Source organism: Megalops cyprinoides, chromosome 2 (assembly GCF_013368585.1).
Source record: "Megalops cyprinoides isolate fMegCyp1 chromosome 2, fMegCyp1.pri, whole genome shotgun sequence".
Lineage (NCBI taxonomy): Eukaryota > Metazoa > Chordata > Actinopteri > Elopiformes > Megalopidae > Megalops > Megalops cyprinoides.
The window spans coordinates 43,693,730-43,706,510 of NC_050584.1; the positions used below are offsets into that span (position 1 = coordinate 43,693,730).

General features: G+C 42.2%; 1 protein-coding gene across 3 annotated transcripts in view; it reads right to left on the reverse strand.

Annotated features, from left to right (window-relative positions):
- kcnn1b (potassium intermediate/small conductance calcium-activated channel, subfamily N, member 1b) overlaps window positions 1-12,781 on the reverse strand; it is a 57,897-nt gene that overhangs the window by 18,682 nt on the left and 26,434 nt on the right. For all 3 annotated transcript variants that reach the window (XM_036521522.1, XM_036521521.1, XM_036521523.1), the window contains exons 3-4: window positions 9,032-9,127; window positions 7,569-7,987 (exon numbers count right to left, since the gene is read on the reverse strand). In XM_036521522.1, coding sequence (XP_036377415.1) covers window positions 7,569-7,987; window positions 9,032-9,127 — 515 coding nt within the window. The remainder of the gene's footprint in view (window positions 1-7,568; window positions 7,988-9,031; window positions 9,128-12,781) is intronic.

Below are 12,781 nucleotides of genomic sequence, written 5' to 3' on the forward strand. Positions count from 1 at the left end.
CAGAGCTTCATGGCCCCAGTAATTACTGTCATCAAGTAGGAACACTTGTCAGTTAAGTGCCCTTGTTTTCAAGTCACATGATATTGTCTGTAACTAGCGAGTTGGAGTAAACCAGCCAGGGAGACATTTTCTGAACTGCAAAGAAATGAGATCCGGTTGGGTTGTGCAAACGTTATTTAAAGAATTAACTAGAAATGAGAACTGAACAAAAACACAAGCTGTCACCTAAAGAATGTAGTGTGTAAGTTATGTGTTGAAGGACCTTATTAAAATCCAAAACACTTAAACCTTAAGGTGTGAAAACCTTAAATCCTAATCTCTGACTGAAAACAATGTATCTATTTCACATAGCTGTTCAAATTCTTCCTTTGGAAACTCCTCTGTGATGATGGGGAGGATGATTGTAGTTAAACAGAGTTTTGAAGCTCTCAATATACTGTTCACTTGCATGAAATGGAATAGAGCTGGCACCACCTTCTACTTGAAGCAAGACTAGGGGATTTTCCTCCTCTCCGATTTGTGAAGTATTTCCCAGTATTAGATTACTGAGGCATTAGTTCGTTTTGGAAAGTGCCCTGGTGTTACTAGGCTTGTGTTTGTCAGTCTCTACACAAATGAAAAAGAGAATGAGTATTGTTATTGTGTGCCTGTCTTCAACTCTATCCTAGAGCCCACAAAACCCAGAGACAAAACCCAGCTGACCCAATTAGTAAGTCTCCACAGAGTGTCATAGGGGAATACTTCTCCTTCTAGAATACTTAACCAACGAGATCACCTGTTGTTCTCCTTTATGAGATTTTTTGTAACACTCCTTTGAGGGAATGTATTATGAATAGAGGTGCACTCCTCTTCCTCAAGTATCACAATGAATTAGATGAGTCCAGTTATCTGATTTTCAAGGTGTGGTTGCACCATCCATATGCATTTTGCCTGCTGTGGGTAATGTTAAATCCAGGAAACAAAGCCTTTAGGGATTTGTGCTGTAACAAGGCTGTGAATCTACACAGTACTGTAGGTTAACCACATCCAGGGTTCTATTCCTTACCATTCCCATTCCCCCAAGCAACTTGCTACACAAAATGAACTTTCAGCTTGGATTCCCTTACATGAGCAGGAATAAGTAAAACAGCAAAGACGCTGTTTTAACACTGTCAGGACACCCTTTGTACTATTGTCAGTATTGTACTAGGAAAAAGATACTGACAGATAGATCAAGATACTTATTGATCAAGATCTAACTAACCAGGGCAATCTCTCTGGTCTGAACTGAATGCATTACAACTGACACAACACAGCTTTTAAGAGATTGGATGGAATATACATTTATCTACAGCAGAGGAAGCTTATGCCTTGTATTCAAATCCAAATTTAAAATATTCTATAGCAACTTCAGGCAATTCAACTCAGGATATGGCAACTAGTTCTGCTAATAATGCTAAATACAGCATTATTAAGTGTCAAAATGTCACATGCAAATAAGCCAATTGAACTGGAATTGTGGAATGGAATGATAAGCAATTGAAAAAATTAGGTCTAAGGTGGGCAGTAGGTGCATTGCCATAGTGACCCATGACATACATCTGTTCAGTACATTTCTTCTGGATTATATTTTTGTTATTCCTGGAATGAAGACAGATTCAAAAATATCCACTCTATGTTAGTATGGAAGTCCACCCCCCTACAACCTACACAAAAGAACACATTCCTCCTGCATCTTACGAAAATAAAACGTTTTCCATCTTAATTTACCATTGCTTGTTGCAAAGTTCTAAATGTGTATTTAATGCGGAATTAATGTCAATTTACATTTCTCTTGTGTACAATGTATATACAAGGAACCTTATGATTAAAGGCCTTATGATTTTTTGTTTCACTTCCAAAACATGCTTTGAGAAAGTTCCCCCAAAACTCAGTCACATACCTTTGTATAGGGACATTAAAAGATGTAACAAGGAGAGGTCAAGGAATGAGTCAGTAGCAGTATGGCATTACAGTACTGAGTGGTCATAGGATGAAATCATGGCTTCAACCTGTTTTGCTTAGCTATTTATTACATTTGACATTGATTTATATTGATCACAAACACAATAAAAACACCCTTATGGGAAGTTACTAACATTTTAAGACAGAATAATTCTGAAATACATAGCTTCCATCCATCACTTTAAAACATGTATGGCTGGAGAGATCTGGTTTTTTCCACAGACTATGCTAACAAATTTATCATGACTTTTACCTCTTTAATCTTTAATAGTGATACAAGGAATTATAATACTACTACTATGACTACTACTACTAGAAATATTGATAGTAACAATGATTATGACAGGATTATTATTTTTTTAACTCCTTAGATTCTTCTTGCAGAAAAGTAGCTGAACATAAATTGCAAGCCTGAAAAATGTTAAACATCATTTTATTTCCCATATTCTAAGCTAAGGAAAGCCTGGTACCTTCAGGTCACCTCCTGAAACCATGTGGGATGGATGTTGGACCTGAGGTACACAGAGGCACAGAGGAGAAGATTTATGGCCCCATTTCATTACATTTAGAAGCTTTAGAAATTGCATTCTGATTTGAACATTCTGATGTAGTCCATTTCAATTTACTGCCCCATATTTTAATACAGAAATAAGCCCTTGCTTCTACCTCCCTTTACCTTTTCAACCATCTTTTTTCTGTTTCCTCAGGGTCTTTCATGAACCCTGTTGAATCCTTGTCTTGGATTAGAACAAAAGATTTACAAAAAAGTCATGTGGTTGGTGGACTGTGTCTGGTATAGATATATAATGTTCAGCCTATAGTGGAAATGGCCATTGTTTGATGGCATTAAGACTCTTGAGTTCTTGTCTTTGCAATCTTCCTTTGCCTTCAAGAGGCGGGTATATGAACTACTCAAACTGATCAACAGATAATGACACTCTCAACCCTGTCTGATATATCCCATCATGTTCTGCAATGGACAGAAAAGTGCTTTGGCAATGAGATGGAAAGAGTATGACTGAACCTGGGCACTCATCAATTCTTTACCTTCCATTGAGCCACTTAAATAAATCAGCAGTTCACTGAGATTACCCCTTTTCAACAGGGATTGGTGCATTTTCATTACTAAAAAAGAAACTGAAATGTGAAAAATACACATTTATATGTGAATCATTTAATACATGTACATTCATATTCATCTGGTGATATCTACACCATCAGCAAACACCAAGTTTCATGGTAAATTATTTTATTTGAAGACTCATTAGCTTGAGTGCTCTGAAGCAACCTTTTTACTTGCCTGTCGGCCTGTAATTTAAAGGGCAAAATAACTGCTGCTTCTTGGTCCACTCGTAGCAGGGAGGCCTCTCTCCCAGTGGGACAGTGAGTGTGCTGACAGTGCACTTGGGGGGTGCACAGAATTCCCAGAGCTGCTTCGTGGGACAAGGCACACAATTTAGTGTTGAACCTTGCTTTATCAAAATTGCTTTTCTGACACAAGCAATGGTAACCATAAGAATGCAAAACAAAACATCAGGAGAACAAATCTTCTGCAATGACCTGCACACTGATATTATGAGATACCGATGAGAGAAAATCATCCAACCATCTGAAAAAAGCACAAAAGCCACAGAAGGCGGTTGCGTGCGTTTTTGATAGATTAGGACACTTAATGATCGTCCGCAGTTCAATGCTGTTAACTGACCTCAAGAGCAAGTCCCCTACACATATAAAGGGCTCCTCACTGTATGCCTTGCAAACGCTTTTCTCAAGAAGGAAAAAATGATGGCATTGTTGTCCCAGGTTGCATGAGAGTGCAGCAGTTTCAAACCATAATCTCTGTGGCTGAAACCTCTGCGGTGTCCTGTGTGGAATATGAGATGTGGGTGCATCTGAAGTCTGGTCTACAGCGGATAAGGAAAAAGCTGGGAAGGCAAGGCGAAGTAAACAGAGGTACAGCAGCATGCCATATTTGTTGGGGGGGGAGGGGGTGGGAGGAGGAATTCAGCATGGGTCATGAGGCTGGAGGAAATTAAACGCATATCAGCAAAGAAAGATGGGCAAAAATAAACGGAGTGACCTGTGTTGCTGTTTCACTCTTTTTCAGGTTTCTGACTATGGCTCTCTGCTGTCAGGGCCCTGCCAACCCCCCGCCGTGCCTTTTATTTTCCCACCCGCTGAGCCAATAGGGTCCCAGGGAGACTCCTTGTCCAATCTCACAACGTCCGCTTAGCTGGGGAGTACGGCTGTGTGCAAAAAGGTGAGGTGCATTTGGAAACCCAAAACTTGATAGCACTTTGAAAAACCGGTGGCTCTTTGCTAGAAATGAGAGAGAGGTAAACATGAAGACTCCCATGCTGTTTCATTGTTTACCGCGGGTGAGAACCCAACCCTTTTCCCAACTCCGGACTGGAAGAACAAGAGACCTCACCCTACTGGTTCTTCCCCAGCACTTCTCTGACCCACTCCCAAGGGAAACTGTGCTAGAATGGACGCTTAGATTCTTCACCATTCAGATGCTGTGCTCTTAAATGTTTACTTTGAGATGAACAAGAAATCAAAAAAGAAGGTGAAACCATGTATACATGTCACCTTGCTTATATACATATGATAAAATCTTATTCTTTAACCCTGTTCTTGACGGAATAAAGCAAAAATAATCAATGTGCCAGTGAGAGGAAAGTGTGGCAGTGGTCAAAAAAAAAATCAGCTTAATGTGTAATCTCTCTATGCAAATGTATTTATGTAGGAGTATTTTATATATCATTCAATACTCACATTTTTGAAAAAGGAGCGTGCTTTAGAATAAGTTGATGCCAATGTCAAGGCTATACAATGAAATAGAACAACCACTCAGTTGCAGAGCCCAACAAGTTTTTGTTACTTTGGCAAATGCTTGCAGAATATCTTGCAAGAGCAAGTACTGTATTAATCTCTCATTAATTCATGAGGAATAATAACAAAGCCTAGGTTTGTCCTAAGGGTGGTCTGTGAAGGTGATATGAAGGAGCTGCTCCATTTTAGCACAAACTCCCTCCTCCCCTCTTCCACCCAAAAACAGATGATTAAGAGATGCTTGGTTCAAAGTGCTGCTCAAATCTGGGGTGTTCCACCCGACTAAAAGCATGAAAGTCGCCCCTAACTACTTTTTTTAGTCAGGATAGTGCTGTATTCGCACCGCCTTGGGGGAAGAAGCATATCTTGCGGGTCTTTTGTGTCCTTCCTTGCCATTTTTGATTGAGAACACGTTACACAATCGCTGTGTTTTGCTTTATTGCAGTTTGGGTCGCCTCCACCCCCCTCCCCCACGCGGAGCAGCAGTGGCGCCAGCTCGGTGCACAATGATTGCTTTCCACGGCTACAGAACAAGGACTCACATGGTATCCCTATGGAGCAGCATAGTGGGGAAATAGAAAGCACAACAGTGAGTTATAGACACATACAGGTTATTCACCAGATGCACCAAGAGGTGAGCAGCCTCCCAGCATGCACTGTGGCTGGCGGAACTAACGCAAGGAGGAGGACAGTTCCTTCCCTAGCGTTGTGCTTCCCTCTTTGCAAGAGATCCCTTTTCCTACACCAGCGATGTCCAAACCTCTCCTGGAGGGCCACTTCTCCTGCATGTTTTAGATCTCTCCCTGCTCCAACACAGCTGATTTAAATGATCAGTTTGTTATTAGGCGGCTTCAGGAGTTCATAACGAGTTGATCATTTGAATCAGCTGTGTTGGAGCAGGGAGAGATCTAAAACATGCAGGACAAGTGGCCCTCCAGGAGAGGTTTGGACAACGCTGTCCTACACGCAATGATCAACCCTGACTCATCTGTCCCGCTAACCACTCCAACCTGACGTAACGTGCAGCACGCTGTGTCACAGATGGGTCTTCTTTTTTAGCATTAAGTAGGAGTGCAACGACTCTGCCAAACCAGCTCAAATCACTCAAACCAAAGCTCCAACCTGATCATTGTTGCTTATTCATGTTTTCCTCTTTTTCATGCTACTTTACATCTTTACTGATATATTATCCTTGGGTAGCATATGGTTCAAATGGTTTACTATAAATGTTAATTAATTTTTAAAAAATCACTTTTTTCACCCAACTTTCAGTAGTTAGCCATTAAGTCTGTCCCCACTGTACCGACAACCGCTGAAATCATGTAGGAGCGCAGGGCAGGACGCGTGCAATCCTCTGACACACACGTGTGGCTACTGTGACTTTTATTCATACAATAAGTCCCGGAGTGCACCAGGAGGCAAACAGCATTGTAAGATAGGCCCATCCTCCTGATGCTAAGCAACTCATAGACTGAAAAGTGAGTCCCACGGGTGTCGAGAGCAGAGCAACGAGGGAGCCCTGGCCAACCTACCAACCCCAATCCCCAGCGGAATGAAGCCAATTTGTTCCACTGATGTGGGATCCCACACCTTGAAGGCAAATGACATGGCCAGTTTTGAACCTGGACCATAGAGCCTGCACTTAGAGGAAGTGCATTTACTGTCTGAGCCCCTCAGGAGCCCTATAGATGTTAATTAAAAATACCGTGGAGCATGCTCTGTCATGAAGGTGGGACAGCAAGATGATCTCAACAACAGTCACAACAATCCCAAAACAGTCAGCGCTGATCATTCTCAAATTATGGTCTACCAACAAATATACTGAAAGCCTAAAGATGAATGGTTTGATAGAGCCGTTGATCTCAGCACTCAGTGTGATCTGCTCTTGCTTTCCCCTACTCCTGTTGGTACAGTGGATACAGTTGATACAGTCACCAGTCAAATGTGACAGTCAAAGATGTGACTTAGTATTAGCTCTTTGTGATTGTGTGCGTGTGTGTGTGGGTTGGGGGGTGGGGTGGGGGGGGGGTGAAGGGAGAGGAGTCAAGGGAAGGGTAAGAGGGTTATCAGCGGGTTAGGCTGTATGGGTAGGGAGAAAGGAGAGCGGTAGCTCAGAGCCTTAGCTTTACACAAAGAGAGGTACCATAAGTAAAAAGTGACAGGTCAAGGTTTCCATTTTGCAGTATTTATCTCCTCTAATGCACCTCTCTATTTCAGATCTAAAATTAAACAACTGCCACAACTTAAATTTATTCTGTAGGCGCTTTACCTTAAACCTGTGAAGAAAACAAATCTACTTCTTGTGCTCCTAAAGCAGGATTCAAACAGCTCAAATATGTGAGAGACTAGGACTAAAAAAGCAAGCAAAAAGTAAAGCATAACACTGTAAAGTAACCACAGCAGGGTGAGACGCAAAGCAAGGCAAGGAACATTCAAATTTGAGAACTGTGTTGCTCAGACCCTTTCTATTTTTCTTGCTTCATTATTTAAAAACTTGTGAAAATCCTCGGCCCCATGAGATACAGCACTGAGTTTATGAAAAGGGGATCCTGGGGGTGGCTCAGCTTTAACCAAACAAACCATTCCCCAAACAAACAATTACACATTGATGAATTATGTAAAAGGATGCTTCAATAGCTTACAAATAGGGCGTGGACTTGTGTACGAGGGGCTACGGAGCTTGAATGGAACGTGAAGCACTGATTTACACCGCGTGCTCCTGACAGCTTGACGAGGGGGAGAGCCCATACCTCTCACAGACGCGCACGGTCCACGCAGCGATGATCCAAGAGGAGATGCTAAAGACCAGCAGCACGGTGCCGGGGCAGATGGTCATGAGGGTCTTCATGACGAAACGGGTGTTGAAGTTGATCTTATTGAGGGCACCGATGCTGCGGGACGAGGCGTCCGTGAAGAGCTTGCTGTGCAGGAGCATGACGCGGCCGATCAGGTAGAGCCGCAGGAACATGGGGATGGAGAGGATAATGTCCACGTCGGCGTCGGCCACCGAAGGCGTGTAGGTGAAGGCCAGCCGCGCTGTCCAGGTGAAGACATACTGACCCGGTATCGGGTGGATGGCGCACACTAGCAGCTCCAGCACGATGAAGAAGATTCTCTCGTACGTCATGGCTATCCTCCAGTCATCTGCCCCATTGTCCACCATGAACAGCTGCAGAGAGGCGAGACGTACCCCCAAGGATCGGCCGACATGACCATGCCAAAATGGGAGAGGAATCGAGGGAGAAGGCAGAAAAAGCAAGACAGTGTTATATTTATTTTGTCTTCCTTTTAAGTTTTGCTCACAATAGTCTCTTTAGTTAGTCCAATTCATATGCTAGACTCCCCACTGTAGTTGTGTATGCGCTCTCCCCACCCCATAAAGTCAGGTTTGTTGTATTATAGTCTTTGTGAGTTCACTGTATTCATTATCAACACTGTACTTACGATGAGGCAGACTAAAATGATGCCAATCTGCATTAAGTTTGTCTTTCCCATGTGTTTGTTAATTGCATAATTTTGACAAATTACTTTGTGTCTGTCTTGGACTATGTAGCTGTACACAATTTGTCTGTAACTATATTTATATGGAAATTACATTTGCATGTGTCCATTTTCAGAACCAGAGAAATAATAAATAGGCCATAAATTCAACAATAATTACACATAACACTGGAACATAGATTAATTACTGCTAAATTCTCATTGTTACAATCTGATAGAATGGAAAAAATCTAACAGTTAACCTTTATGAAATGCACCCTAACTAATTGTGATCTAAAATTAAAGTTCAAAAGAACATTTAAACATCATTTATATGCGCCTAATATTTCACATGAAAGATCATCATGAGATAACCATGCTGATTAGTTAACAATTCTATGTTTAATGTGATCATAAATCACTCTTTTACTGTTCTCCCATTTAGAAGTCATCGAAGTCAGATCAATGTCATTACAGAGTTGAAGCTGCAAAAGAACTTGAAAGGTTTTCAGGAATTTGTGATACTCAAGTAATTTCCAAAACTGTTGCAGTTTTGCTTCCCATTACCCGTTTGATTTTAACAATTCATCTGAATCACAATTAATGGCTTACACAAAATTGTTTTGATGGAGCAGTAATTTACTTCTTTGCATGATGTTCAGTTCCCCACTCATGGCCCCTCCCACCATATCCCCTACCCCCCTGTCCCTACCGTTCTGCTTCAGCCACTCACCTGGATTTCCCGGGCATGGTACATTATAATGAGACCAAGCAATATAACAGTGGAAAGGCTGATAAGGCATTTCAGTGCAAATGAATATGAAGATTCCTGCAACGAGAGGGGAGGGGTGAACATAACAAATGACAAGATTTAGTGGCAATATACGTTATCATGCATTTATTGCTTTGTGGGGTTTATGGACAATTTTAGTGTAGGTTTGTATACACAGGATGTGGGAATATAATCTGGTTGTGCATTATTAACAATCATATAGGCCGTTTACATTTCACACAGTTTTTTTTCCTCCTGCAGCATTCACATTCTCCTCTCATTTCATCACACAGCACACCTCAGTCTGTTCAAATAGGTCTCCTGTTAACCTCCATTTCTCCTTATGCACTACAACACATTGTGCCCGCGGTGCCAGGGAGGCAGAGTGGAACATGGAATGTCTGAGAATCCAGCAGCAGGAAAACAGCTCCTAGCTGCTCAAAAGTACAAACACAGCAAAACAGTAAGATCCAAATAAAAGTCTGAGTCTAGCACCGTGGACACAGCTACATGGGGAAAACACACGTAATTGAGACGAATAACAGGGGGGAGCTGTGCAGCTGTGAGAGTAAATGACTACAGCGCTGTTGTGGAGCTCCAGAGCTGCAGATGACGGAGCAACAGCTGTCTGCAAGCGGCCTGTGATCGCCATCCCTCTGCCAAACCAGCCAACTGGCCTCACCTCTCACAGCATGGTCATCTATCTCAGAGGCACACTACACTACCATTCCAATCTGATTTACACTAACGATGAAAAATGTTCATTGGGGAAACACAAAGAAAGGATGGAAAGATGCATCCCTTGGGTATGGACCCGATATACAGAGCAGACCACTGATCTGGGGCCTGTTAACAACTGAAGGGGCTTACAGTCACATACAAAGATGGCTGGCTGCTGCGGAACCTTTCAGGAAAACAGATGGGTTGCCCCACTAAACCCCCACTGTCTGAGGTGCCACTGGCTCTGCCACTGGCAAACGTAATTTTGTTCATTTCAATACTGATAATAACGTCAAAAAATTAACACTGCATAAACCGTTTAAAATGCACAGCTGCGAGCAGGATGCTGTTTTTGTTCTTTGTCATGACACATAATTGTCACAGCCTAGGAGCTTTCTGAGAGCTTTCGGAGAGGCAAAACAGCCTCTACCAGGAGGAAAAGGACACTGTGACAGTGTGCCGCCTGTAGCACGAAAATGGATGGAGCAGACAGACAGGGGCAGAAACGCCTTCATGCAGCGGGAAGAAAAGCCTGCAAAAAGACATGGCCTGTTAATGCCTTAAAAACTCCACATTCATCTTCTGAACGCCTCCCTCCCAGGACCCGTCTCCACTCCTCTCATTTCCATTACTGAGAGCCACTGTTTTCGCCGATGATGAATTGGAGACACAGACGGCGGTGCTGCGGCTCGGCGCGCGGGCCATGGATCATTGGAACTTTTGGAACAGGGGCTCCAGACAGTAATGAGCGGCTGGTCTGCATGGGGAGGCAGGCAGAGGAGGCAGCCTCTCCTGCCGCAATCACGTGCGCGCTCGCTGTGTGCGGCATGTTGCCTCTCCCTCGCGCCACTCGCAAATCAGCGTGCTCCCATCTTTCAACTGATGCGCCCCAGTTACCTTGGGGGTTGTGGACACTGTCCCCCATGCTGCAACTAAGGTGGGAAATGCATCTTTGTCTGTTTGCAAACTTTGGCAGCCTGCTAAAAAATAATCCCATTTATTAACAAAATTGCCTCGATAAGAATCAACAAATGTAACCCATACAAGGACACTCATCATCTTCTGGTATAATAGTACATAAAAAGACAGAATGGTGATACCGTACAGTGAATACGATCAGTGCCAGTTCCTACTCAGGCTATGCATACAGCCATCCATCACTGTCTTCTACTGGTAGCCTGTGGGCAAGTAAAGGGCAAGAGCAGGGTGAGGTTTTGCTCTTAATTATTCCCTCACTTAATTATTTACAGGACGTTAACAAGTTCATCTACATTGAGAACCTGATAGGTAAATCGTCCCTGGCTAGTGTGGCTCCTGCAGGATACTGTAAACCTCCACTGCTTGCAATGTCTTTAAAGCCTAAAATTAGGACAGGGTTACACTTGTAGCATTGACCCCCTTAGAATATTATAACACTGTATATTAATTGACAGACAAAAATGTGAACTACACCTAATTTTGCGACATAAATTCTTGAATATATTTGCGGGCATCACTTTACAATGTGGTTACTGTATCAAATTTAATTAGTGCTGGAAATAAACCTATTCAACGTTTATCCTTCTCATTTAGATGTCACGGTGTGTCAAATTGTACCTGTTTGAAAATAGAAATAAAACAATCCTGTGGTAAATATGCAAAGGAAAAAAACAGCAAGAAGAACACAGATCACCAGCAGCAAGGGCTGGGGTGATAGGCAGTGTGTGTGTGTGTGTGTGTGTGTGTGTGTGTGTGTGTGGAGAGACATGGGTCTCTGGCGGTGGAAGCCTTGTAGCCAAGCGCAAGGGAGAGTGAGAAGGATAGTGAGGGAAAGAGAAAGCGGGCACGGGCTTGCAGGGTGGATGGCACTGACATGTCCCAGACGGGCCTGTAATTGCCTCCGCAGAGCTCCAGCTGCAGTGAGCCAGGCTAGTTCAGCAGTGTGTGCGCTGTACTCACTGGGGTGAGAAATGTTATTCTGCGGAGGATAGGAAATGAACCCTCTCACGCTAGCACTGAGGATGCAGCTGGGGATACGCAATAATGTCTCTGAAACATGCTCCTGTTGAGGAAATTCCTCGCAAAGGAAATCTAGAATTTTACTATTTAAGCGTATTACTGCAGGACTGAGAAAAGAGCTCTGTAAAATTAGTTATTAGAATTATTAGTGTTGCTATTATTTTCATTACTGTTTTAAGAATTATGACACAAGAATTCTAATGTTTTTTTTTTTAAATTCCTTGTTACTGTACGGGAAATATTTTTAACTTGGGGTGCCATATCTTGATGCCAGGTATTACAAGTTACAACAGTGTACCTTATTAGTAAAAGCTTACAGTGAAATTATAGTTCATCTCTGATGCAATAGTACATCATATACTCACAACATAAACTGTCAACTATACAACATTCTCTTTTTATTTCCCTCCCAAATGTCACCTCTTTATTAGACCTATTAAAAAAAGTCATGGTTTAAATGACCTCCACTGTGAGAAGATGTAGAGTAAAGCAATTAATTCACTGGAAAGATTTCAAAAGGTCTTTATCACTATTCTTCTAGAGTAAGTTAAGCTTCTGGCTCCCTTTGAAAACATAAAAAAATTAAACGGTGCAAATGTTCCCTTGATCAGAGACAGGGAAGAACTATAGCTGAGTATTTTCACATTGCAAAACTCAGTCAGGCCTGTGTTGTGTTAACGTTAACTACAAGGCCTCAAGAAAGAATTTAAAAAACCCTTATGGTTTAGTACATTACTGCATCAGTTGCTTGGATGTCTAGTAACAATGAAACATATTATCTTGCAAAAACATTCCTGAAATATAATTTACAACAGAATGAACTGCAGCACAGAATCCAACATGACTACAGAAGATGATTTGACAGAAGACATTCTAAAACAGAGTGGACAGTTTTCAGACCCACCACTGCAATGGTTTCAAGTACAGTTCCGATGCTTTCTATTAAAAATTCCATTGTTACTGTGTGATTTCAATAAAACTGTATGGTATAAA